Raw genomic sequence first — 27159 nt, 5'->3', positions numbered from 1 at the left:
ATTGTTATGAAAACTTGAAATCGGCCCTAATTAATCGGCCATTCCGATTAATCGGTCGACCTCTAGTCTATTGAAATGACAAGTCAATCTCGCAAATGGGCCATTTATAACCTTTGTAGCCTTAACATCTGGCACATAATAACAACACAATTAAAAATAGTGTTTTATGTTCATCCAAGTGTTTCTTGCTCAGAGATTGCGAGATCTTCTGTCAAACTTACATCACTCCAACTCTGCAGTCGGATATAAGGGTTTATTTATTTGGTCCAACATGATCCAAGCACAGCAAGACAGTCGTGATGAGGGCACGACAAAACCTATTCCCCCGCAGGAGACTGAAAAGATTTGGCATGGGTCCTCAGATCCTCAAAGCATCCTGACGGGTTGCATCACTGCCTGGTATGGCAACTGCTTGGCCTCCGACCGCAAGGCACTACAGAGGGTGGTGCGTACGGCCCAGTAAATCACCGGGGCCAAGCTTCCTGCCATGCAGGACCTCTATACCAGGCGGTGTCAGAGAAAGTTCCTAAAAATTGTCCAAGACTCCAGCCACCCTAGTCATAGACTGTTCTCTCTGCTACCGCACGGCAAGCGGTACCGGAGCGCCAAGTCTATGTCCAAGAGGCTTCTAAACAGCTTCTACCCCTAAGCCATAAGACTTCTGAACAGCTAATCAAATGGCTACCCAGACAATTTACCCTGAACTGCCTTGTTCAGGGTAAATTGTCTGGGTAGCCATTTGATTAGCTGTTCAATCTTGCAACCCACTGTTCCTAGGCTGTCATTGAAAATAAGAATTTGTTCTTTACTGACTTTCCTAGTTAAATAAAAAATATACCACGGTTATGACAAAACATCACTTTTTACTGTAGTAATTACGTTGGTAACCAGTTTATAATAGCAATAAGGCACCCTGGGGGTTTGTGGTAAATAGCCAATGTACCACAGCCAACTGCTGTATTCAGGCACTTTGCGTTGCGTCTTACTTAAGAACAGCTCTTAGCCGTCATATATTGGCCATATACCATACCTCCTTCTGCCTTTATTGTTTATTCATAGCAGTCAAGCGAGTTAAATCGACATCCATTGATGGAAAATTATCTGGCGAGTTTAATAAGGACAAATGATATTTTCTCTTGTCACATATTCAATTCCTTTATTACGTCATGTCATAGCTTGCAATAATTATTATTTTGAGGAAACACGATTTTTGCTTCTAATGTCATTACAAGTTTCTATGATATTCCTTCTTAATTGGTTCGATAATGTTATGGAAAAATACTTGTTTAGACATGGCAACTCCTCTCTTGCTGTGGAAAAAAAATGGGCAGGTTTTGAGTGGTCATTGGGGTAGAAAGCGGAGGTCTTGTGCTGATTGTATGGAGATTGTGACAGCTGGTTAAATGGCGTCCCTTGAGAAGGCAAGAACAAGATTAGGCAAAGGTTGGCTACTTTGAAGAATCTGAAATATAAAATATATTTTGATTTGTTTAACACTTTTTTGGTTACTACATGATTCCATATGTGTTATTTCATAGTTTTGACGTCTTCACTATTATTCTACAATGTAGAAAATAGTAAAAATAAAGAAAAACCCTGGAATGAGTAGATGTGTCCAAACTTTTGACTGGTACTGTATGTTTCAGTAAAATTGGATTTTTAGTATTTATAGCAATGGTTATCAACTGTACTTACTGCAGGTATGGAACATAAGTAGCAGAAATGTGAGGTTGTGGCTGCAGAGAGGTATTTGGTAAAGGTCGACCGATTATGATTTTTCAACGCTGATACCGATTATTGGAGGACCAAAAAAAAGCAGATACCGATTAATCGGACGATTTTTATATATATATTTGTAATAATGACATTTACAACAATACTGAATGAACACTTATTTTAACTTAATATAATACATCAATAAAATCAATTTAGTCTCAAATAAATAATGAAACATGTTCAATTCGGTTTAAATAATCCAAAACAACGTGTTGGAGAAGAAAGTAAAAGTGCAATATGTGCCATGTAAAAAAGCTAACGTTTAAGTTCTTTGCTCAGAACATGAGAACATATGAAAGCTGGTGGTTCCTTTTAACATGAGTCTTCAATATTCCCAGGTAAGAAGTTTTTGGTTGAGGTTATTATAGGACTATTTCTCTATACCATGTGTATTTCATATACCTTTGACTATTGGATGTTCTAATAGGTACTTTAGTATTGCCAGCCTAATCTCGGGAGTTGATAGGCTTGAAGTCAAAAACAGCACAATGCTTGAAGCAGAGCGAAGAGCTGCTGGCAAACGCAGTAAAGTGCTGTTTGAATGAGTGCATACAAGCCTGCTGCTGCCTACCACCGCTCAGTCAGACTGCTCTATCAAATCATTAGACTTAATTATAATATAATAACACACAGAAATACGAGCCTTAGGTCATTAATATGTTCAAATCCGGAAACTATAATTTCGAAAACAAAACTTTTATTATTTCAGTGAAATACGGAACCGTTGCGTATTTTATCTAACGGGTGACATCAATAAGACTAAATATTGGTGTTACATTACACAACCTTCAATGTTATGTCATATTTATGTAAAATTCTGGCAAATTAGTTTGCAACGAGCCAGGTGGCCCAAACTCTTGCATATACCCTGACTGCGTGTAATGAACGCAAGAGAAGTGACACAATTTCCCTAGTTAAAAGAAATTCATGTTAGCAGGCAATATTAACTAAATTATGCAGGTTTAAAAATATATACTTGTGTATTGATTTTAAGAAAGGCGTTGATGTTTATGGTTAGGTACACATTGGTGCGACGACAGTGCTTATTTCGCGAATGCGCTTGTTAAATCACCCGTTTGGCGAAGTAGGCTATGATTCAATGATAAATTAACAGGCACCGCATCGATTATATGCAACGCAGGACAAGCTAGATAAACTAGTAATATCATCAACCATGTGTAGTTTACTAGTGATTATGTTAAGATTGATTATTTTTTATAAGATAAGTTTCATGCTAGCTAGCTCCTTGCTGCACTCGCATAAGAGGTAGTCAGCCTGCCACGCAGTCTCCTCGTGGAGTGCAATGTAATCGGCCATAATCAGTGTCCAAAAATGCAGATTACCGATTGTTATGAAAACTTGAAATCGGCCCTAATTAATCGGCCATTCCGATTAATTGGTCAACCTCTAGTATTTGGGTGTGTGAGACTTGATATCAGAAGAGTTACAGGGTGTGAAAAGTGGTGATGTCCCATCCTTTCAGGTTGTTGGCCTGACGTAGGACTAAATAGATTTAAATAGTTGAGTAGGGTGATGTTATTTTTTTGTTAGTGTAGTGTTAGATTGGAGGGTATTTAAAACATCTATTTTGTTATTTATCCAAGCAAAGTATTATGGAGTTGTACTCCAGTCTAGTAGATGGCGGTAATGCAACATTTATTGGATGCCAACCGCTGTTAAATCTCATCGAAGAAGAATTGGGATAGAAATTAAAGCTTGACCTGGCAACCCTGCTGTGGAACTAGTTCCTCTCAGTCCCAACATGCGCCATTGAATATAAACGTAACTGAAGTTTCACGGCATTCATTGTTCAAGTCCTTCTTATTTCTGTAATTTGTTGGTCAGAAAATAACAATGGAGACGATTTTAGAACAACAACGTCGCTACCATGAGGAGAAGGAAAGGCTGTTGGATGCCAAAACTAAGGAAATGATGCATAAGAAAACCACGGTATGTGTTGCATCAACGCGAATGCTATTTAATGTTAATGAAGACGTTCATTGATTAAAGCATTAAACAAAATCAGATAAGCTAACGTTATTTTTGTGAATAGTAGCTTGTGTGTTATGATTTTGTTTATTTGTGGCTAACTTACCAGCTACAATTTCTGACAGGTATTGTATTCAGTTAACGTTAGCTGAATTAGATATAAGGCTAGCTTTTTAGCTAGCGTTTAACTGGTCCAGTTTCTGGTTTTGCCATCTAACCTTAGTTAATATTTATGGATTTTTCTTCTCAAACAGTTACGCGAACAAATAAACTCAGACCATCGAACAAGAGCAATGTTGGATGTGAGTATTCTATGTGATATTGAAACATCACAACAGTAAATAACAAGTTGGATCTGTATTTTCATATTCACTTGTCTTGTCTTGTGGCTAATAGCCTACTTGTCAAGGACATGCATGATGTGACAGTATTTTTTTGATAACTAGCTACGCCATCCTTTCAGAGATACATGGACGTGAGTTCAACTGTCAGGGAAGCATATGAAGACAAAGATGGGTAAGTGTGTATGTAATGTGTTTGTGTTTCAAGCGCTCATGCATGATCAGCCTTGTTATGCGGAGTAAATCAGAGGTATAGTATTTTTGCGTTCTCTATCCACAGTATGAGGAAGGATGAACTGAACGCCATCTCAGGACCAAATGAGTTTGCAGAGTTCTACAACAGACTAAAACAGATCAAGGAGTTCCACAGGAAGCATCCTAATGAGGTCATCTTTTTTATCAGCTCCTTCCTGTCAGGCCTAGCTGTACACTGAATAAATCATCCCAGAAGTACACAGAGGGTACAAAACATTAAGAACACCGGCTCTTTCCATGACATAGACATACATTGATGTCACTTTTTAAATCCCCTTCAGTCTGTGTAGATGAAGGGGAGGAGACAGGTTAAAGAAGGATTTTTAAGCATTGAGACATGGCTTGTGTATGTGTGCCACTCAGCGGGTGAACGGGCAAAACAAAAGATATAAGTGCCTTTGAACAGGGTATGGTAGTAGGTGCAGGGTGCACTGGTTTGTGTCAAAACTGTAACGCTGCTGGGTTTTTCACGCGTAACAGTTTCCCGTTTGTATCAAGAATGGTCCACCAGCCAACTTGACACAACTGTGGGAAGCATCGTCGTCAACATGCGCCAGCATCCCTGTGGAACGCTTTTGACACCTTGGGGGGATTCATGTTTTGTACACTTTGTAGGGGGGGTAGGTGTTTTTAATGTTTTGTTCACTCGGTGTATATCTTCTCAAAAACCCTAAGTAGTTTCAGACACAGCGATACGTTTTTAAAGGGGCAATCTGAAGTTAAAACAATTACACTTTACCCCGCCACTGTTTTGGTAAAATGCTGAGGGATGGGGCAGGAGAAATGTAACCACTCAAATTCATAGACAGAGCTAGGACTGGCCATCCATGATATCAAAGTATAGTTTGAGATGTGTTAAGGCTATACACTAGTGTTTGTTTACAAATATGTTGTTTATAAAAAAATAGAGTAAAACAAACTTATATTTTGAATTCTGGTGGGGTATGACAGTTGGAACTAAGCACATGCAACATTTATAAGTTATTCTTCCAGAATCAATCAATGGGTTTATGTAATTCATTTGAAAGTCCACACATAGATACACCAATCGCACATTGCCCTTTTAAATAACTATTGTATCATTCAATATGTCTCGGGATTCTATATGTCATTCTACAGTCCAGGTGCACGAAGGGGGGGGGGGGGGGGTAATTTGTGTTATTGCATGTTCCACAATAAATGTCTGAAACCAAATCTTGAACTGAAGTTTAGGTCAACCAAACTTCATCAGAGTTTAGCATTTCTGCTGCTCTGGCTAAGTCTGTATGTTGCTGTTTCAGATCTGTGTGCCCATGTCTGTGGAGTTTGATGAGCTGGTCAAGGCTAGAGAGAACCCAACTGAAGAAACACAGAGTGAGTTTTCTACAGTATGGTGGTGGAGTCATTGTCTAACACTGTGTAGGTGTTAATGTAATGATTTATGTGGTCTTTCCCCAGACATGGTGGAGTTCAGTGATGAGGAGGCGTACGGACGCTACCTGGATCTTCATGACTGCTATCGGAAGTTCATCAACCTGAAAGGGGCAGAGGTAAGATGTCCACTCTCTACTCTAAATACTGTTCATCCTAGTCTAATGTCAAACTATACTAAAGCCTAACCTTCTGCCCTCTGTTTCAGAAACTGGAGTACATCAGCTACCTTTCCTCATTTGACCAGCTGTTTGATGTCTCCAAGGACAGAAAGAATGCTGAATACAAAAAGTAAGCATATTTAACAATTTGCTTTATTGTACAGACCTTTTCTTTGTGATTGTACTGTAAATGCACTAAATGCATTCCTAGAGAATTGTAGTACCTTATATTCATCTGTTTGTAGGTCTCCTCCGCATGTTTTTCCATCAGGTTGTTTCACACCTGTGTTCGATGTTATACAGGTACTTAGAGATGCTACTGGAGTACCTTCAGGACTACACAGAGAGAGTCAAACCTCTGCTGGACCAGAATGATCTCTACGGCAAGATCCTGGGAGAGTTTGAGAAGAAGTGGGAGATGGGGACCTTCCCTGGCTGGCCAGTGAGTGTCCAAGATGGGGAAGAAGACTACTATAGTGATGGTCTATATGGGAGTTTCACATTTTTATTCTCTTTCTCTGTTATAGAAAGAGACGAGCAGTGCTCTGACACACGCCGGAGCTCATCTAGACCTTTCTGCTTTCTCCTCTTGGGAGGAGTTGGCTTCCTTGGGTCTGGACAGGTTGAAGTCTGCCCTTATGGCCCTGGGCCTGAAATGTGGAGGGTAAGGCAATAAGCATGCTCTTCTGTGGCTGGGAGGAGGTCTATGGACATACAACTGTTATTCCAGTATTCCAAGTTTAATGTAATTAGAATATTATAACAGTAACTGGAATATTGTAATAACAACAAATTCCAGCCGTAGACTAGGAGTATAGATTGACGGTGTACTGATGACTAATATCGGACTGGGTGACTGATGTAAGGTTGCTAAATGGGTGTATATGGCTAATGTGTATGTGACCTCACAGAACCCTGGAAGAGAGAGCTCAGAGGCTGTTTAGCACCAAAGGAAAATCCCTGGAATCTCTGGATCCCTCCTTGTTCGCCAAGAACCCTAAGTCCAAGGGACCCAAGAAGTATGTGATTGTCAGTTAAACATTTGCATGTTTTATGTTTTTCTGCACCTGATAGCATGTTCTAGTCGTGTTATTGACCATTCCAATCTCTCTGCAGAGACACAGAGCGTAACAAAGAAGTCGCCTTCCTGGAGTCTCAGGTTTATGAGTATGTGGAAATCCTGGGGGTAAGTAAAAGATGCCAAGGATGACTCCTTTATAGAAGAAGGCCTGCACACTGTTAAAGCTCCCAATTCACCGCTTTATTGACAACGTTTCCATCCTGTCACCTGACCAAGATTAGTTTCTGATCGAAACGTTGTCAATAAAGTAGTGAATTGGGAGCTTTAACCGTGTGCAGGCCTTCTTGTTCTATACTAGTGTTCTTTATTAGTCCAGCACCTATGTTTTTAGTCACATTTAATGAATGTCTTTAGTTCTGAGGGCCTTTATATAATGGTTAGTCCCGGCCATACAATAGGTGTGTGTTACTCACAATAACCACACAAACACCTGTTAACACTTCCATCTGATTGTCTATGGCCCTGTAGGAGCAGAGGCAGCTGACCCATGAGAACGTGCAGAGGAAGCAGGCCAGGACAGGAGAGGAGAGAGAGGAGGAAGAGGAGGAGCAGCTCAGTGAGAGTGAGAGTGAAGATGAGGACAACGAGATAATCTACAACCCCAAGAACCTGCCTCTCGGCTGGGATGGAAAGGTTTGTAGTCGGGCCCTGACATCAGACCTGTGTACTAGCTGTGTTAAAGCGCTGCAATACTAATGAAATACAAATGATTGTTTTATTAATAATGGTGTTATTTATTCAGACTTCATTGTACAGCGGTTGCATGCTACCACGCTAACCTCGTTTTGAATTCTTCTAGCCCATTCCATACTGGCTGTACAAACTCCATGGCCTGAACATCAATTATAACTGTGAGATCTGTGGAAACTACACGTACAGAGGACCCAAGGCCTTCCAGAGGCACTTTGCAGTATGTTCAGATTTCTGTTCAACATTATTCGTATAATTATTTGCGTATTGTTATTACAATGTCATATTAGGTTATTACAGTGTTATGTCAATGCCCTCCTTTCGTTTGTATGTGTGCATAAGTGAAACTGTAGAGGATTCGATTTTAGAAATGGACTAATTCTGTTCTCAGCTGATAAGAGCATGTTGACCATGGTTAGTTAATATTACTGCTAGATAATATGTTGTCACCTGTTGTCTCCTCCCCTCAGGAGTGGCGTCACGCCCATGGCATGCGCTGCCTGGGAATCCCCAACACGGCTCACTTTGCCAACGTTACCCAGATCGAGGACGCTGTCTCTCGTAAGTAGTTCTGTTACAGCCCTGATAGAGGCTGAGGCAGATGACAAGTGAAAATAATGAGTATTGTTATTTGGGTTGAATAGAATAGTCATGTTAGAGAAAAAAGTGTTACCAGACCAATAAATATTTTCCGGAGTAGTTGTACATCCAGATTGCCCTCACAAAAAGATTCTGACCGCAAGGGTCTTTCCTGGTTAAATAAATTAGGAAAAATGACTGGTCATTCAGTCCACGTTCTGGATAATAATAGTGTATTTTTAACCCAGTATGGTCAAAGCTGAAGTCACAGAAGGCATCAGAGCGCTGGCAACCAGATACAGAGGAGGAGTACGAGGACTCCAGTGGAAACGTGGTCAACAAGAAGACCTACGAGGACCTGAAGAGACAGGGTCTGCTGTAGAGAGGAGACCGACAAAGACTTGGAAACCTTGAAGCGCAACGTGATGCCCAATTATTATTTTTTTATTTGGCGTTTGACCCTTGACCTTTTCATTTACACTTTTCATTTAGAAGTTGTGATGTTGTTTTTATTAATTCCTTCCTTTGACAACCATTTAGAAATGAAACAGCCATTGATTCTAATAATAAATGAGTAATATTTGTCACCATTGTTGTTTCTGAGTTAGTTAGTTCTATTAGAAAGCAATTGTAATGTCTTAAGTTGTTTAAGGAGTCACCTGAACCACTGTCCATTTCCTTATGGATGATTACACATTTCTGTATATCCAAGAACCCTCCCATTGTCAGGTGATGGACAGTCCCTTTAAAGGGAGTGTACTAGAGGGGAGTCTGCAGATATCTTCACACTTGCTCACCGATTCAGTGTTTGCCCGGTAAGGAAAATTCACCTTTTATTTACTAATTCATACATTTCTTAAAATGTTGATGCTTTCTTAGCTCAGCAGTTTTTTTAGAATTATACAAGACACTTGTGCTGTATTTGAGTGAGCTGTTAATGATTTAAATAGTGTTATTTCATGTAGCATGACTTGCTTGCTATGACATGCAAATTGACTTACAGTATCAGTTTGCCAATATGAGTACAGTTGAGGGAAGAAATGTCTGAATATTGCTAAAATAATGTTGGATTTGGTCTGTTTATCTATAATATACACCATCCAACAGTCATCATAACTGGTCATATATAAACAGGGATATGGGTATGATAGCGTTTAATTGTTTACCACTAATTCACATGACCACATTACCAGTCTCCAGGCTGCACCCATTAAAAGTCATTGAGAGAGGAGATAATCATTTCCTTAGGTGATGCGTTGAGATGGAAGTTCTGGCTCCTGGTCTTGGCTAAGTGTATCCTGAGGGGATCATAAAGCTACCACGGTGTGTTCTACGAGTACTCCTGGACCCCAGGGTCAACACTAACTACATGGATTTATAACGTGTTTAAATTGATGGAATATTACTCTCATCAACATAACAATGCCCACGCCGTCACATGACTGAGAATCTGAAACCTTCATTAATTAACGCACATGTTTGTACGGGCTATGTTTGTACTGGGACTCAGGCTACACTTTTGCAGGTTAATTATCCACACATCTGCTGCTGGGGGAAGTAAGCTAAGGATGTTTTTGAAACAGGACTGCAGAGGTATCCTCATCACCTTACCTAATCAATATCAGTAGTCCAGTAAATATCAGCTGGTTGTATACAACAAAAATGACAGAGCTGACCTTGATTAGCATTTTTATTTTACCATTTCAATGCAGGAGTCTTTGGTCTTGCCGGTCCTCAAAGGAGATCTGTTGTATTTGTTCTTGGTAAGATTACAACATCTCTGATTTGTATTATCTGATTATCCCTGATTGTTTTAATAGCTGAGAGATTTAATAAGCTTTGATTATAACTCATTTGATTATTAATTCATTATCATTTAGTGCTTTTGAATCTAACCATTAAGAAAACTGTGGGAGACCAACTCCCAACTTCCACAAATGACCCCAAGATGACTGAAGCTCAAACCACCCAACCCACCACAACCATCAGCAAACTGTATCCTATATGCACAACCAGGTCAAAGACTGAAAACAGCCAAACCATTCACACCACCACTGTCCCTCCAGGAAGAGACTACTACAATACAGACCGCAACAAAGAAGTCTTCCCTACATCCCAGACTGGGGGAGAATACACCAGAGCTCAAGATTACATCACAAACATCTCTACAGTCAAGACTGAGAGAAATGACACAGAAGATGATATTAACGTCACCCATTCTTTCAAGAATGAGATGGTGAAGTATAGTGATGTCATACCAACATCTCAGTCCAATGGAAACCATACTCAAGATGGGGGCAAGGACTTTGATGACCAAGGCTCCATTGCCTCCGATATGACCCAAACTGAGAACTATAATATCGCCACAGAGCCTACCACTACAGCTACTGCAAGATCCACAATGGGAGGCATGACTGTAAATGCTGCTTCAACCAGAAAGAAGGTACTAGATATTTCTTGCAAATGAATGCAAAATGCTGGCAATTTCGGCAGAAATGTCAACTTTTCAACATACATTATAAATTATAATTTGCTTTCCTTCACAGATGAGGTCTTGTAAAATATTTAGCTGTATCGGCATAACATGCTACAAACATGTGAAGGTCATGGAGGAGTTGTGTGAGGAGGGTATGGACTTCTGTGAGGTAAGAAGAGACCCATTCCTTCTAACAAATGTCTTTACGATGCAACGTCAACTCAATTGGCTTGGTTATCAACATGTCAGTTCATCTGGATCTAAACTGTTCATGGGATGAAGTGTTGTTTTTGTTAATTATGATGATTCTTCTACTCCTGATGGTGATGATCACAATGATGATGAAAAGTACAACTTATACACCATCCCACAGCTCAAGAAAGCCTCAAGCCAGGTCACCTGGAATACATATGTGGCGGTGTGGAGTGCTGGATGCGCCAGAGACTGCAGACAGAGCACTAAGTGTGGTCCCTTCAGCTCGTACCAATGCCACAATGAGTGTTGTGTGGCTGGGTCTGTCTCCTGTCTCAGACTGGATGGTTCTCTCAACATGCCTGTCAACTCTGCCTGCTGTGGCCTGGGGAGTCTCTCCCTCCTGGCTCTGAGTGTAACCTCTCTACTGGACAATCTACTCAACACTCGCTAATCTACTAACCTTCATGTGACATTAGACTCACTTTAGAATGCAGAGGGTTTAGTATGGATCGACTAAATGCAGATTTCAGTTTTGTCATATCCACTGCTTGGGCGTCATTAGTTCTTTCATGTTTTCTTCATCTGTGAATGCAAGCTCTCGTGAAAATAAAACTGTTTTCCAGCTTTATGTTGTTCTTAAATAACACATCCCAACCTCTAGTGGATCCAGTCATGGGTTTGAGTGGGCTGTTCTTCTGTGGGTGTTACTGCCTGGGGATACATAGGCCTAGAATGAACCCGCTATGGACCAATTACTGTTCACAATGATTTCAACTCAGACAATTAGACTCATACCTCAACTATGTTACGCCTCAACCATGTTGATCATTATATTTCTAGGATTCTCATCAAGATTGTATCACTGTCAGGTTCACAAAAAAAGGTATTTCAGATGGTGTGCAGTGTGTTCAGCAATAATTAATCTTCACAAGATGGCGCTATAGCACAGTTATATCCAGGAGCTATAGCGTATACATGTATCTGCCAAAACAATAGAAACGGTTGAGTAAATAAGGGATACAAAGTATGTTGAAAGCAGGTGCGATTCCTGAGTTAATTCATCAATTAACATCCCATCTTACTTTGGGTCATGTATAAATTGCTGGGCAGGCCATTGTTTTGGCTACAATGGCTATGCCATAGGATGACAATGCCCACATCCACAGGGCACGAGTAGTCACTGAATGGTTGATGAGCATGAAAACGATGTAAACCATACGCCATGACCGTCTCAGTCATCAGATCTCAACCTCATGCCACCGTGCATTAAAATTGCTCTGGCTCGTGGTGGCCCATGTTGGTGTTTCCTTTATTTTGTCAGTTACCGGTCGTTTACTTCACTGAGTGAGGGAGGGAGACGGTTCACGGTTGAGTGAGTTGAGTCTGGGCGGAAAGAGGAAGCTGGTTAAATAGGCTGCTAGGGAGAATACGATGTAGCAACACTGTAACAACGGAGGAATCGATTTTGAAACAGAATTAACAAAGCGGAAGACATTTTATAAAGATAAACGACCTTGTAGTTATTTTTGACTGCATTTACGTGGTAAACTTTCAAAACTGTGAGTAGCTAGGGATTGTTATTGAAACTGGCAACATTTCTGTGCTGCGTCCTGCTGAATGAGTGCTTCTTAGTAGCAACAAGTAAAATAGTTTTGATGATAGCCTAAACTCGCCGAGGAATGCCGAGATTGTAGTTGACTTTGTATTAGGTTACTGTAGTTTCAAACCGTTTAACCAATAGTCCGTTAATCTCAACAAAATTAAATGCATTGGTAGCTGCTGTCGTGAAAGCCTACTGTTACTTGATACATTTTCTAACCCTCTACTTCTCATTTCAATTGCAACCCAATGAGTGTGTCACCTTTGTTACCATGTATGAGGATGAATGAGACCGTGCTCTTTGTCGAGGAAGAAGAGGCGGACAAGACAAATCAGCAGGTTGAAGAGGACAATGTCTCCAGGAAGATGGTTACTGTCGACTGGGACCAATGGGACAAGCTACTGCTGCCCTCTACACTGGACTCTGGTGTGCACAGTCTGGACACAGTGTATGACAGAACCACTGTGATGATTGAACAAGACCCAGTGGGTTCTAGAACTGACAATAAAGAGGAGGAAGAGGACCTGATGATGTACCTACATGAGGGATGTGAGACGGAGGGCCGTGGAGGTCTGGAAGACCACTGGCAGGCCATGTCACAGGGGTACATCCACCACACCATCTCCCAGGACCAGATCCAGTTCACCATCAACCCTGGTTCCACACCCATGCCACGGCACATCCAGGGGGCCACCATCACACTGCACTCTGAGTGCCCAGATACCCACCACAGCGAGGTAAGCCTTGATATCCAAAGACCTGAAGACTTGTGTTAGGTCCTTGAGCTAATGCCTGGGTTTTGGCCCAGTGGGCTAATCCCTGGTATCTGAGCATGTTCTGTATGTATTTGGATATTTGGATATTTATTTGGGTATGTTGTCAGGAAAACTCACTCCTGGTATTCTGGTTGTGAGGAGGAGAGGCATCATTGCTCATTCATATATAGGGCATTTGCAAAGTATTCAGACCCTTTGACTTTTTCCGAATGTTGTTACGTTACAGCATTATTATTTTTTCTCTCTTTTTTTTATCCACCCTTAATCTACACACTATCCCATAATGACAGAGCAAATACTGTTTTTTATCCATTTTAGCAAATGTATAAAAAATAAATAACTGAAATGACATTTACGTAAGTATTCAGACCCTTTACTCTGTACTTTGTTGAAGCACCTTTGGCAGGGATTACAGTATTGTGTGTTCTTGCGTATGATGCTACAAGCTTGGCTGCTCTGTAGCAGGTTTTCATCAATGATCTCGCTGTACTTTCCTCCGTTCATCTTTCCCTCACTCCTGACTAATCTCTTAGTCCTTGCCGGTGAAAAACATCCCCACAGAATGATGCTGCCACTACCATGATCACCGTAGGGGTGGTGCCAGGTTTCCTCCAGATGTGTCGCTTGGCATTCAGGCCAAAGAGTTCAATCTTGGTTTCATCAGACCAGAGAATCTTGTTTCTCATGGTCTGAGAGTCCTTTAGGTGCCTTTTGGCAAACTCCAAGCGGGCTGTCATGTGCCTTTTACTGAGGAGTGGCTTCTGTCTGTCCACTCTACCATAAAGGCCTGATTGGTGGAGTGCTGCATAGATGGTTGTCCTTCTGGAAGGTTCTCCCATCTCCACAGAGGAACTCTGGAGCTCTGTCAGAGTGACCATCGGGTTCTTGGTCACCTCCCTGACCAAGGCCCTTCTCCCCCGATTGCTCAACTTAGCCGGGCGGCCAGCTCTAGGAAAATACTTGCTGGTACCAAATTTCTTCCATTTAAGAATGACGGAGGCCACCATGTTCTTGGGGACCTTCAATGCTGCAGAAGTGTTTTGGTACCCTCCCCAGATCTGTGCTTCGACAAAATCCTGCCTCGGAGCTCTACGGACAATTCCTTCGACCTCATGGCTTAGTTTTTGCTCTGACATGCACTGTCAACTATGGGACCTTATATAGACAAGTTTGTGCCTTTCCAAATCATGTCCAATCAATTGAATTTACTATATATTTTCTAATGTCCCGGTCATGATGTCCTGAAGGATGTTACAAGGTAGGCAGAGAGCCATTTTGTAGTCTTCTTTGAAATTACACTTGAGTCGAGAGTGTAGGCCTCAAACCTTCTGGCAAACATGACATGGGGTTGGTCAGGCTTACACGTGATGATCATATCATATGATGTGTATTCTCAGTCTGTGAATAACTGAGACCGACCCTTTTCAGCATATCACATATACACTCTTAGAAAAAAGGGTACGAAAAAGGGTTCTTCGGCTGTCCCCATAGGAGAATACTTTTTGGTTCCAGGTAAACTCTTTTGTGGAAAGGGTCGTTCATGGATCCCAAAAGGGTTCTACCTGGAACGAAAAAGGGCTATTCAGAGGGTTCTCCTATGGGGACAGCCAAAGCACCATTTAACTTTCTGTATAGCTCCATTCTCAGAGTGTATAACATGTGGAAGGAAGTAAGACGTCCCTGAGGTCCTTCATTCGCATCATCATCACAGAGAAAATAAACCATGCTAGGTTAGCAGCAGCAGAACCATATTGTGTGAAGGTGACAAGCCAACTGTTATGATGAAGTCAGTGAGTGAGAGGAAGAGACAGGAGAGGAGATTGGTTTGGGGTGGTGAAATTGGGCCAGCCCGGGAGCTAGCTGTGAAGCTTCTGTTTTCCCTCATCATCATCAGCCTCTCTCCCATCCAGAACCACAGAGTCATTATAGTCAAGGTCTCTGAAGATGTACAGATGAGATGATAATTCTCATTCTTTACAGCCTCTTGGTTCTCTTTCTGTGAAGGTAATTAGATCTCATTCATAAATGTGCACTTCAATCTTCTCATAGAAACCAATACAGCTGATTCATTTCCAGACTTGATGTATAGTAATGTTTGTGAAGTGTTACATACCGGTACTAAAAACACTTCCTACACGTTAAACTTATGTTTATGCATATGGTGGTTTTCCATCTTGTTGACATAGTTTACGACCACAACTCTGCCTGTCTGTTCTGCAGGTGAAGCGTTACCAGTGTCTATACGAGGACTGTACTCGTACCTACAGCACAGCAGGGAACCTGCGTACCCACCAGAAGAGACATAGAGGAGAATACACGTTTGTCTGCAACCAGTTGGGCTGTGACAAGGCCTTCCTCACCTCCTACAGTCTGAAGATCCACGTCCGCGTTCACACCAAGGAGAAGCCCTTCGAGTGTGACCAACAGGGCTGTGAGAAGGCCTACAACACACTGTACAGGTAAGGGTTAGACCAGTGTTTTCCCTACCATTGACTAGGTGGGGCAGATACCACAACCTAGCAGTTTTCTCCGCCACATCTATTTAGTTCATATATTATTTACAGGCCCACTGGCACTAAAATTGTCAACTGAAGGAATCGCAGCCAAATTATTGTCATGACGTGTCACGTGATGATGTTTCATCAGTCATGAGTTGGGCACTTTTCAGACCCCCTGACCTCAAAGTTAATTTACACAGCTTAGTGGCCTTTGGTATGCTGGTATGCTGACCCCAAGTCAAGCCACAACTCACAGTGACTGTATGTTGGTGTGTTGATCTGCAAACATCAGCCATGTTTGTTTCTCTCTGTTGTGTTTGTGTTGATGTGCAGGCTGAAAGCCCACCAGAGACTGCACACAGGGAACACGTTTAACTGCGAGTCAGACGGATGCACCAAGTACTTCACCACTCTGAGTGACCTGAGGAAACACATCCGGACACACTCCAAGGAGAGGCCCTTCAGGTGAGCTCACAATGAATGGCTGAAGTATGCAGTGGGTTGAAAGGACTAACTCATTCATGAACAAATGAATGCTTGCACAAATTAATACATGAGCACGGTTACATGCACACAATAATGTGATTATTGTAGATAGTCAGGTTAATATAATAGTTTGATTGAAAAGTTACATCCATTGCAAGAAAGAACGATTTCCCTACATGGACACATCTGAAATTAGGCTACCGATGGGACTTTTGATAAATGCTGAAAATCGTCAATCAAAATAAATGTTCTACCACAGTGACCATGTTATTTTTGAGAAGACTATTAGATTCTGAGTTCGGACATATAAAGTTTGTATATGAAAACTATTTATAAGATGCATACTTTCACTTTTTCCTAACAAATAAACCACTGGAACATCGATTAAGCTGTTTACATTCCTAATAATTCTAAAGATTGCTCAGAAAACCAGGTGTTTTCATCGGCATAGGCTTACTTTGATTATGACCGATTTAAGATAAGCAGAGTCAGGTGTTTACATGACTAATGTCATACTCTATCAGATATGAAGGTAAGACCCAGATGCAGACCACGTAGAATAAACAAGACTTTAATATTCCAACAGGGGCAGGCAATAGACAGGTCAAGGCAGGCAGGGGTCAGTAAACCAGGGCAACGGTATCGGTCGGCAGGCACGCTCAGGGTAAGGCAGAGTGGTCAGGCAGGTGGGCTCGGAGTCAGGACAGGCAAGGGGCAAGAAAAGAGAGACTGGAAAAAGCAGGAGCTGAGACACAAAACGCTGGTTGACTTGAACAAACAAGACGAACTGGCAACAGACACAGAGAACACAGGTATAAATACACAGGATAATGGGGAAGATGGGTGACACCTGGAGGGGGCTGGAGACAAGCACAAAGACAGGTGAAACAGATCAGGGTGTGACAATACTCGGCCATAATCGGTTTAATGTTGCATTATTAGTGTGCATGTAAACGTACTCAATGAATGAACATAACTCAACTTAGTGTTGTTTTCTCACCAGGTGTGACCATCCTGGCTGTTACAAGGCGTTCACCTCTAGTGACCATCTCCAAACACACATCCTGGGACAAATAGGTGAAGGTGGCGTGGTGATACACAGCTAACTCCTTGAGCTCAAACCCTGTCTTTTTTTAAATGAAACTAGGGGGAGTTGAAAACCCCTTTTTTCCGGAGTTGGAGATAAAACAATACGCTCTTGCACGTCTTTCTTTCCTCCCCGCTACGTTTTATTGAGTGCTCTTAATGGGGTATGGCTTCCTTAGCTGAGTCAGATTCTCAGACAGGTGTGTGTTGAAAACATCCAAGTTTATTTCAGCCCAGTAGATAGGCCTCAGCACTGCTCAGCTCCACAGCTTCTTATTGGCCCATTTACTCTCGCAACGCCCTGTCAGCGAATCCTGATGAGCCTATTTATCCACATCCAACAGAGTGCTGAGATCACACACACATACACTCATACACACCCATACATAAAACAGTCCCAAAGATCCAAACCCAGTCCATCTAGCACTCCAGACAGGCTCAAACAAACACTCATATATTTGTAGGATTTCAAAATACTTTTTGAACCCAGGTCTGATTGCTGTTGTTGTTGTGGAGCTATTAATACTGCTGCTGTTGTTGTTGTGGAGCTATTAATACTGCTGCTGTTGTGGTGGAGCTATTAATACTGCTGCTGTTGTGGTGGAGCTATTAATACTGCTGCTGTTGTTGTTGTGGAGCTATTAATACTGTTGTTGTTGTGGAGCTATTAATGCTGTTGTTGTTGTGGAGCTATTAATACTGCTGCTGTTGTGGTGGAGCTATTAATACTGCTGCTGTTGTGGTGGAGCTATTAATACTGCTGCTGTTGTTGTGGTGGAGCTATTAATACTGCTGCTGTTGTTGTTGTGGAGCTATTAATGCTGTTGTTGTTGTGGAGCTATTAATACTGCTGCTGTTGTGGTGGAGCTATTAATACTGCTGCTGTTGTGGTGGAGCTATTAATACTGCTGCTGTTGTTGTTGTGGAGCTATTAATACTGTTGTTGTTGTGGAGCTATTAATGCTGTCGTTGTTGTGGAGCTATTAATACTGCTGCTGTTGTGGTGGAGCTATTAATACTGCTGCTGTTGTGGTGGAGCTATTAATACTGCTGCTGTTGTTGTTGTGGAGCTATTAATACTGTTGTTGTTGTGGAGCTATTAATACTGCTGTTGTGGTGGAGCTATTAATACTGTTGTTGTTGTGGAGCTATTAATACTGCTGCTGTTGTGGTGGAGCTATTAATACTGCTGCTGTTGTGGTGGAGCTATTAATACTGCTGCTGTTGTTGTTGTGGAGCTATTAATACTGCTGCTGTTGTTGTTGTGGAGCTATTAATACTGTTGTTGTTGTGGAGCTATTAATGCTGTTGTTGTTGTGGAGCTATTAATACTGCTGCTGTTGTGGTGGAGCTATTAATACTGCTGCTGTTGTGGTGGAGCTATTAATACTGCTGCTGTTGTGGTGGAGCTATTAATACTGCTGCTGTTGTTGTTGTGGAGCTATTAATACTGTTGTTGTTGTGGAGCTATTAATGCTGTTGTTGTTGTGGAGCTATTAATACTGCTGCTGTTGTGGTGGAGCTATTAATACTGCTGCTGTTGTGGTGGAGCTATTAATACTGCTGCTGTTGTGGTGGAGCTATTAATACTGCTGCTGTTGTTGTTGTGGAGCTATTAATACTGTTGTTGTTGTGGAGCTATTAATGCTGTTGTTGTTGTGGAGCTATTAATACTGCTGCTGTTGTGGTGGAGCTATTAATACTGCTGCTGTTGTGGTGGAGCTATTAATACTGCTGCTGTTGTTGTGGTGGAGCTATTAATACTGCTGCTGTTGTTGTTGTGGAGCTATTAATGCTGTTGTTGTTGTGGAGCTATTAATACTGCTGCTGTTGTGGTGGAGCTATTAATACTGCTGCTGTTGTGGTGGAGCTATTAATACTGCTGCTGTTGTTGTTGTGGAGCTATTAATACTGTTGTTGTTGTGGAGCTATTAATGCTGTCGTTGTTGTGGAGCTATTAATACTGCTGCTGTTGTGGTGGAGCTATTAATACTGCTGCTGTTGTGGTGGAGCTATTAATACTGCTGCTGTTGTTGTTGTGGAGCTATTAATACTGTTGTTGTTGTGGAGCTATTAATACTGCTGTTGTGGTGGAGCTATTAATACTGTTGTTGTTGTGGAGCTATTAATACTGCTGCTGTTGTGGTGGAGCTATTAATACTGCTGCTGTTGTGGTGGAGCTATTAATACTGCTGCTGTTGTTGTTGTGGAGCTATTAATACTGCTGCTGTTGTGGTGGAGCTATTAATACTGCTGCTGTTGTTGTGGTGGAGCTATTAATGCTGTTGTTGTTGTGGAGCTATTAATACTGCTGATGTTGTGGTGAAGCTATTAATACTGCTGCTGTTGTTGTTGTGGAGCTATTAATACTGCTGCTGTTGTGGTGGAGCTATTAATACTGCTGCTGTTGTGGTGGAGCTATTAATACTGCTGCTGCTGTTGTTGTGGAGCTATTAATGCTGTTGTTGTGGAGCTATTAATACTGCTGCTGTTGTGGTGGAGCTATTAATACTGCTGCTGTTGTGGTGGAGCTATTAATACTGCTGCTGTTGTTGTGGTGGAGCTATTAATACTGTTGTTGTTGTTGTTGTAGGGCTATTAATACTGCTGTTGTTGTTGTGGTGGTGGAGCTATTAATACTGCTGTTGTTGTGGTGGTGGAGCTATTAATACTGCTGCTGTTTTGGTGGATCTATTAATACTGCTGCTGTTGTGGTGGAGCTATTAATACTGATGCTGTTGTGGTGGAGCTATTAATACTGCTGTTGTTGTGGAGCTATTAACACTGCTGCTGTTGTGGTGGAGCTATTAATACTGCTGCTGTTGTGCAGCTATTTATACTGCTGCTGTTGTGGTGGAGCTATTAATACTGCTGTTGTTGTTGTGCAGCTATTAATAATGCTGCTGTTGTGGTGGAGCTATTAATACTGCTGCTGTTGTGGTGGAGCTATTAATGCTGTTGTGGTGGAGCTATTAATACTGCTGCTGTTGTGGTGGAGCTATTAATACTGCTGCTGTTGTGGTGGAGCTATTAATACTGCTGCTGTTGTGGTGGAGCTATTAATGCTGTTGTGGTGGAGCTATTAATACTGCTGCTGTTGTGGTGGAGCTATTAATACTGCTGCTGTTGTGGTGGAGCTATTAATACTGCTGCTGCTGTTGTGGTGGAGCTATTAATACTGCTGCTGTTGTGGTGGTGGCGCTATTAATACTGCTGCTGTTGTGGTGGTGGAGCTATTAATACTGCTGCTGTTGTGGTGGTGGAGCTATTAATACTTCTGCTGTTGTGGTGGTGGAGCTATTAATACTGCTGCTGTTGTTGTTGTGGTGGAGCTATTAATACTGCTGCTGTTGTTGTGGTGGTGGAGCTATTAATACTGCTGCTGTTGTGGTGGTGGAGCTATTAATACTGCTGCTGTTGTTGTTGTGGTGGAGCGATCAATCCTGATGCTGCAGGTTCCTCTGGGGCCCAGTTCTACACACACACACACACACACATTCTAACACTCCATTCTAACTATAACACTGTAATTTGTCTTTCTAGCCTGTTCCTCTGATACCAGAGAACCCAACAAACTCTTCCTCCCTCTGAGGAGCTATGAGTCTCAGATGGTTTAGATCCATTACATGTGATCTGTGAATGCAACTCACATTGATGTCAGAGGCTGAGGAAACATTATCTGCCTGCTTTTTGGGTTTGCTTCCCAGTGGGAGTTTCCATATGTATCCTGCAGAACTGCTTATGTCTGTAGCCAGGACTTTTCTCAGTGTGTGTATGTGTGCCATGTTGTGGCTTGAACCTCCTTGCCCTTTCATCCCCCAAAAAAACACATGCCTCAAGGCACTGAAGGCTACATCAGCATAAACTCATGTTATTAATGATCATTGTCATTATGCATGGACTTGGATATTGCTGAGCGTATTTCTTTATCCTGCCCCTTCACCCATAAGGCAAAGAGTTGTGGACTCAAATTACCTTTCTTTCTCCAAGCCAGGACTATATCTCAATTTCTTATGGGTTGTAGCAATAAAGTTGGCTGCTGTATAAGAGAGACCTATAAAAGTAATATCTGTGTGTGTGTGTTCTTTCTTCTAGGTGAGCCACCCCTCCTTCAGGTGGACACAGATGGTGATAACTCCCTAAGCTCCTCCAACAGTCCGAGGGACAACATCAAAGGTCACGACCCTGGACCGTCAGCTGACATAATTCACAGCCACTCCCTCTCAGACGTGAGTCCTCCCACCATGTGACTGAAAATGGCACTTAATAATGATGTTTTGACAATTACATATTGCATCTGTTTCTGTCTCGCACGGTATGTGTCAAGACTTACTGGTCAAATATCCATGCAATCAATAGATTTTCTCTGTATTTTTCTCTCTTAAAAGTCTGTTCTCAATATGCGGTGCTCTCTAATCATCTCTTATAATGAATCAATAATCATGTTTTGAAACACAGGATTTGAATCCTCGTTCCCCATGTCTCAGTGATAGGAGCCTGATTTCCACTGCTTCTCAGCTCCGAGAAAGTAATGTAAGTCATTTTGTAACTCTTTTTTTTCCCAAATGTTCAATTTCGCACACTGTCTGAATAAACATCCATGCTATATGTCTTAAAGACATACACTCACCGGCCAGTTTATTAGGTACACGACTCCGTTCACGAAAAAGGATAGCTCCTACAGAAAATGAGTCACATGGCCGTGGCTTGCTATATAAAGCAGGCAGACAGGCATCAAGGCATTCAGTTACTGTTTGATTGAACATTAGAATGGGCAAAACAAGTGACCTAAGCGACTTTGATCGTCGGTGCCAGACGCGCCTGATCCAGTATCTCAGAAGTGACCGGCCTCCTGGGCTTTTCAAGCACGACAGTGTCTAGGGTTTACCGAGAATGATGCGGCAAACAAAAACATCCAGTCAGTGGCAGTCCTGTGGGCGAAAACAGTTTGTTGATGAGAGGTCGAAAGAGAATGGCAAGAATCGTGCAAGCTAAGAGGCGGGCCACAAACATGCAAATAACGGCGCAGTACAACAGTGGTGTGCAGAACGGCATCTTGGAACGCACAACTCGTGGATCCTTCTCCTATCAGCTAAAAACAAGAAGAAGCTGCTCCAGAGGGCATGTGATCACCAACACTGGAGTATTGAGGAGTGGATTAACATTGTCTGGAACATGACAGTTTACTAGCGTGGCCTGTTCAGTCCACACACCTCAGCCCAAATAGAACATCTTTGGGATGAGAGAATGGGCTGTTGGCAGCATGAATGTACCACTGTCCAATCTGCAGCAACTGCGTAATGCCATTGTGTCAGCATGGACACATTCCTGTGTAATATTTCTGACGCCTTGTAGAATGCCCCCCAAAAAATCATTCTGGAGGAAAGGGGGGTCCGACCCAATACTAGATAGGTGTACCTAATAAACTGACTGGTGAGTATATATACACTACACAGTTATCCCTTTGCTGTTGGCTATATAGACACTATTAGAGACTACAGTCATGTCTCAGGGCTAATTTTATACATGTATAAGTTGTGCATACTGTATTGTAATTGTAATAGATGGTAACTAAGACATGTGTTGTATATGTTTTGCTTGTTAGACTAATGTTACTCTGCTGCTGTCTTGTCCCTGTGGCAGTCTGATGCCCTGGACCTGGTGTTTGAGTTGCTGTTTCAAGACAAGCCCCAGACACAGGGTGAGTACTGTACCATGTTGTGGTGAACACCACCAGTGCTTTGTGGTCTAAATGCCTTGTCTCCTGTTAAGCCCTTAAAACCCTTTTATCTGTCCCCTATCTTATACAGATGTGTCATCGGTGGCAGTGCCCTCGTATAGTTTGGAGAACCCATCTCTAACCGTGGTGCTGTCAGAAGCATCTCACCCTTTCATTTCTACCTTTCCTGAGCCCTCTGACTCTACCCCTAGTGAACCCCGTCCTGTACCCTTCACCTCTGGGTGTATCCCGAGTGAACCCCGTCCTGTACCCCAGCCCACCGCTCTCCTCACCCCTGAGTGCACCCCTGGTGAACCCTGTCCAGTTCTTGTTTCTACCATGATCAGTGATACACCTAAACATGAGGTGATTCCAGAACAGCCATCCAATCAGAGCCTACTACAACAGCTAGCCTCATCGCTCCATTCCCAACCAGGCTCCACCCAGAGTGTACTATCACAGCCAACCACCACCCTCCATTCCCAACCAGGCTCCACCCAGAGTGTACTATCACAGCCAACCACCACCCTCCATTCCCAACCAGGCTCCACCCAGAGCATACTACTACAGCCAGCTGCCATGTCCTCCATCTATTCTCAACCAGGCCCATACCCTCCACCCTCCAGCTCCTCCCTCCAGGCCCCACTAACACCCCTCTCCCTGGGGTACTCTACTCCTCCTACGGTCCCTGCCCACAGTACCATCCAGCCCATCACCTTGTCCACTCAGAACCTCCAGTGGCTGTTGAACAGTATCAATGATCCGAGGCAGCAGGACATGCAGACACAGCTATCCGTGAGTCATCATTAACAACTTACTAATAGGTTGTTATTATAATTATAACAAGTCAGGCCCATTATAAGTTATAAGCAGATAATATGTTTTTCTATTAGATGTTGGTCTAATAATACAACATTCTTACATGTTTTTATCGGACAGTTTTTTATGAATTAATCATTTGTTGTCATACGGTATTTGTGTCATTATTCTAGATGCTTTATTGAAACCTCCTAACCTGGAGGGTAGTAAAGCCAGCTATTTAGAATATGGAGATGGCCGCAGTCCAATCATTTGGTCTTTTAATTAAAATATGGAGAGGGTCGTCCAATCATTGGCCTTTTTATTAGGATGTGGAGAGGGACTGTCCAATCATTGGCCTGCTGGATCTCATCCAGTCCAACTGTTAATTGACCTTCAGTTGTTTTAATGAAACTTTTCCTGTTTAGCCACGAGGCATTGACATTCTGTTAATTATATGCTGAACATGCTCTCTTCTCTTGTTCTGTTGTATTTCAGCAACAACACAGTGGCTCGACACTAGAGAAGCTCTATTTCACCACAGAAATACCAATAGGAGGGAACACAGGTAATTTATGGAGATCCATCTTTTGCTTCGTTATATTTACCGACATATGTCACCTCTGATGAATTCTGGTGTGGTTTTTACACCTATTCTACATGTTGATCATTTCAATGTATTTGGTCGCTAAACATTAGCAGTTGCAGAGCTGTAGATATTGTAATGCTAGCAACAAGACCGTATCTGTGAGGTTGTTGTACTGTATAATTTGTATGGATATATTGACTTTTAAAAATATTATTTGACATGCAATCTGTCTTGTCTGCTAGGGACAGCTCTGCAGCAGATAGGCCTGAGCCTGCCTGTCATCGTAATTAGACAGGGAGAGTCATGCCAGTGTCGGTGCCCCTGCAGAGACGGCAGCGCAGCATCAGACACAGAGAAACAGACTGGTGCCCAGTTCCTTCAGTCCCAGGACCTATCAACCCAGGACCCACCCCCCCAGCCCCAGGACTCACCACCCCAGCCCCCTCAGCCCCAGGACCCACCACCCCAGCCCCCTCAGCCCCAGGACCCACCACCCCAGCCTACTCCACCATAGCATCCTCAACCTCCACCTGTACATCCCCCATGAAAATTCAAGTCAACATTTTTATTACTGGAGAAACTGTTCCTGTTCCTTATCCAACTGAGGTGTCTCTATGCACTGTGCTGTGTACTTAACTCTTTCTGTTGTTAATACCTAGTTCAAGATCAGGTCTCCATACCCTGTCCCCATAACCTCAATCAATAGTAACCCAACCAACTCCGGACTGGTTGCTGAGGGTAGAAAGCAATCATGTGCTGCATTTCAGTGTGGATCAGGTCAATTGTGGTAGCAGACTAGCGGTCTATTATGAATTGGGCTTGAACAGTGGCTGGCCGCTGAATGTAGTGTGGAAAACGGTTGACTAGAGCACAAATCCTCTTGTAGCAACATTCCTCTTTACATCCAGTCCCACTGGAAACATGAAAGGTGACATTTATTTTTGATGGCGCAGAAAGGTACAGCACTGTTAGAACAGACTATCACTCCCCAAGCAGTACTTAACATTGCATTTTTTGCCAAATGTGTGTGGAATGCAAATTGTTGTGGCATCGCGTGCGTCATGTATCCGTACCGTTTCATTCTGAAACCTGCAAATGATCTCTGTGTATTCAAGGATGTGGAATAATGGGAGATGTAAGTAGCAAATGATCTCTGTGTATTCAAGGATGTGGAATAATGGGAGATGTAAGTAGCAAATGATCTCTGTGTATTCAAGGATGTGGAATAATGGGAGATGTAAGTAGCAAATGATCTCTGTGTATTCAAGGATGTGGAATAATGGGAGATGTAAGTAGCAAATGATCTCTGTGTATTCAAGGATGTGGAATAATGGGAGATGTAAGTAGCAAATGATCTCTGTGTATTCAAGGATGTGGAATAATGGGAGATGTAAGTAGCAAATGATCTCTGTGTATTCAAGGATGTGGAATAATGGGAGATGTAAGTAGCAAATGATCTCTGTGTATTCAAGGATGTGGAATAATGGGAGATGTAAGTAGCAAATGATCTCTGTGTATTCAAGGATGTGGAATAATGGGAGATGTAAGTAGCAAATTCTGCTCTAACAATGCAGTGCAGTACATTTAGACACTAGCAAACTAACCTGGCAATGCACAAATATTAGTTTTTTCTTCAACGTTTTCTTCAATGTTCACAATATAAGTGTTTTTAACATGTCATTTTTGATGTAATGTCATCATCTGTAACTGTTTTACTTACTGACATGATGACCAGATGGACAGGTTAGCTGAGGGGTCTGCATCAGGCTCCCTGTGGAGGAGCTCTGAAGAGTAACTGTTTTACTTACTGACATGATGACCAGATGGACAGGTTAGCTGAGGGGTCTGCATCAGGCTCCCTGTGGAGGAGCTCTGAAGAGTAACTGTTTTACTTACTGACATGATGACCAGATGGACAGGTTAGCTGAGGGGTCTGCATCAGGCTCCCTGTGGAGGAGCTCTGAAGAGTAACTGTTTTACTTACTGACATGATGACCAGATGGACAGGTTAGCTGAGGGGTCTGCATCAGGCTCCCTGTGGAGGAGCTCTGAAGAGTAACTGTTTTACTTACTGACATGATGACCAGATGGACAGGTTAGCTGAGGGGTCTGCATCAGGCTCCCTGTGGAGGAGCTCTGAAGAGTAACTGTTTTACTTACTGACATGATGACCAGATGGACAGGTTAGCTGAGGGGTCTGCATCAGGCTCCCTGTGGAGGAGCTCTGAAGAGTAACTGTTTTACTTACTGACATGATGACCAGATGGACAGGTTAGCTGAGGGGTCTGCATCAGGCTCCCTGTGGAGGAGCTCTGAAGAGTAACTGTTTTACTTACTGACATGATGACCAGATGGACAGGTTAGCTGAGGGGTCTGCATCAGGCTCCCTGTGGAGGAGCTCTGAAGAGTAACTGTATTTTAATGTACAAAAATCCACTTGATTGTGTCTCTTTGAATGTTCTGCATTATTGAACTAGCTTAATGGGCTTCCTGTTTTTAAGTGCTTTGGTTTGGAACTCTGAGTGGCAGAATTCCCTCGACGACATCCCCCCAGCCAACCCTGCTGCCTTTAGATACATTTCCTCTCTCTCTGTATCTGTCTCTGTCTCTCGTGCCTTTCTTTTTTCTAGTGTGACTTTCTGTCCCTGGACAAT

At 42.4% G+C, this 27159-nt stretch overlaps 3 protein-coding genes across 6 annotated transcripts; all 3 read left to right on the top strand.

Annotated features, from left to right (window-relative positions):
- The first annotated feature begins 3373 nt into the window (after window positions 1-3373).
- LOC110496421 (splicing factor 3A subunit 3) lies at window positions 3374-8872 on the top strand. Its single transcript, XM_021572308.2, has 15 exons — window positions 3374-3726; window positions 4020-4067; window positions 4229-4281; window positions 4387-4492; window positions 5642-5714; window positions 5799-5890; window positions 5980-6062; window positions 6236-6374; window positions 6460-6596; window positions 6844-6951; window positions 7049-7118; window positions 7482-7646; window positions 7813-7923; window positions 8174-8264; window positions 8531-8872. Exons 1-15 carry the CDS (start codon window positions 3631-3633, stop codon window positions 8662-8664), a joined length of 1506 nt encoding a protein of 501 aa, XP_021427983.1. The 5' UTR covers window positions 3374-3630; the 3' UTR covers window positions 8665-8872.
- Window positions 8873-8968: 96 nt separating this feature from the next.
- On the top strand, window positions 8969-11631 carry LOC110496422. Of its 2 annotated transcripts, XM_021572309.2 has the most exons (5): window positions 8969-9875; window positions 9995-10045; window positions 10163-10725; window positions 10829-10927; window positions 11132-11631. In XM_021572309.2, the coding sequence occupies exons 1-5, from the start codon at window positions 9758-9760 to the stop codon at window positions 11402-11404; spliced, it is 1104 nt and encodes a 367-aa protein (XP_021427984.2). In that variant the 5' UTR covers window positions 8969-9757; the 3' UTR covers window positions 11405-11631. The 2 variants fall into 2 exon arrangements, with proteins under 2 accessions (XP_021427984.2, XP_036808886.1); XM_036952991.1 differs by having other exon boundaries at window positions 8969-10045.
- A 651-nt stretch (window positions 11632-12282) lies between these two features.
- LOC110496418 (metal regulatory transcription factor 1) lies at window positions 12283-26185 on the top strand. 3 transcript variants are annotated; one of them, XM_036952988.1, is made up of 11 exons: window positions 12284-12512; window positions 12866-13290; window positions 15550-15788; window positions 16161-16292; window positions 17317-17396; window positions 21495-21628; window positions 21858-21932; window positions 23043-23100; window positions 23210-23913; window positions 24415-24484; window positions 24748-26185. In XM_036952988.1, the coding sequence occupies exons 2-11, from the start codon at window positions 12919-12921 to the stop codon at window positions 25017-25019; spliced, it is 2136 nt and encodes a 711-aa protein (XP_036808883.1). In that variant the 5' UTR covers window positions 12284-12512; window positions 12866-12918; the 3' UTR covers window positions 25020-26185. The 3 variants fall into 3 exon arrangements, with proteins under 3 accessions (XP_021427981.2, XP_021427980.2, XP_036808883.1); XM_021572306.2 differs by having other exon boundaries at window positions 12283-13290; window positions 17317-17390; XM_021572305.2 differs by having other exon boundaries at window positions 12283-13290.
- Window positions 26186-27159: the final 974 nt, after the last annotated feature.

This window comes from Oncorhynchus mykiss, chromosome 18 (genome assembly GCF_013265735.2).
Source record: "Oncorhynchus mykiss isolate Arlee chromosome 18, USDA_OmykA_1.1, whole genome shotgun sequence".
NCBI lineage: Eukaryota > Metazoa > Chordata > Actinopteri > Salmoniformes > Salmonidae > Oncorhynchus > Oncorhynchus mykiss.
This window is presented reverse-complemented; position numbering and strand designations above follow the sequence as displayed.

Excerpts from the sequence above, each read along its gene's own strand:
- LOC110496422 (XM_021572309.2), top strand. The coding sequence starts at position 9,758 with ATGTTTGTACGGGCTATGTTTGTACTGGGACTCAGGCTACACTTTTGC. Across the intron at positions 10,726-10,828 it reads CTGCTTCAACCAGAAAGAAG|ATGAGGTCTTGTAAAATATT; the intron begins GTACTAGATATT and ends TTTCCTTCACAG. Across the intron at positions 10,928-11,131 it reads AGGGTATGGACTTCTGTGAG|CTCAAGAAAGCCTCAAGCCA; the intron begins GTAAGAAGAGAC and ends ACCATCCCACAG.
- LOC110496418 (XM_021572305.2), top strand. The coding sequence starts at position 12,802 with ATGAGTGTGTCACCTTTGTTACCATGTATGAGGATGAATGAGACCGTG. Across the intron at positions 13,291-15,549 it reads CAGATACCCACCACAGCGAG|GTGAAGCGTTACCAGTGTCT; the intron begins GTAAGCCTTGAT and ends TCTGTTCTGCAG. Across the intron at positions 17,397-21,494 it reads CCTGGGACAAATAGGTGAAG|GTGAGCCACCCCTCCTTCAG; the intron begins GTGGCGTGGTGA and ends TCTTTCTTCTAG.
- LOC110496421 (XM_021572308.2), top strand. The coding sequence starts at position 3,631 with ATGGAGACGATTTTAGAACAACAACGTCGCTACCATGAGGAGAAGGAA. Across the intron at positions 5,715-5,798 it reads CCCAACTGAAGAAACACAGA|ACATGGTGGAGTTCAGTGAT; the intron begins GTGAGTTTTCTA and ends GTCTTTCCCCAG. Across the intron at positions 8,265-8,530 it reads GATCGAGGACGCTGTCTCTC|TATGGTCAAAGCTGAAGTCA; the intron begins GTAAGTAGTTCT and ends TTTTTAACCCAG.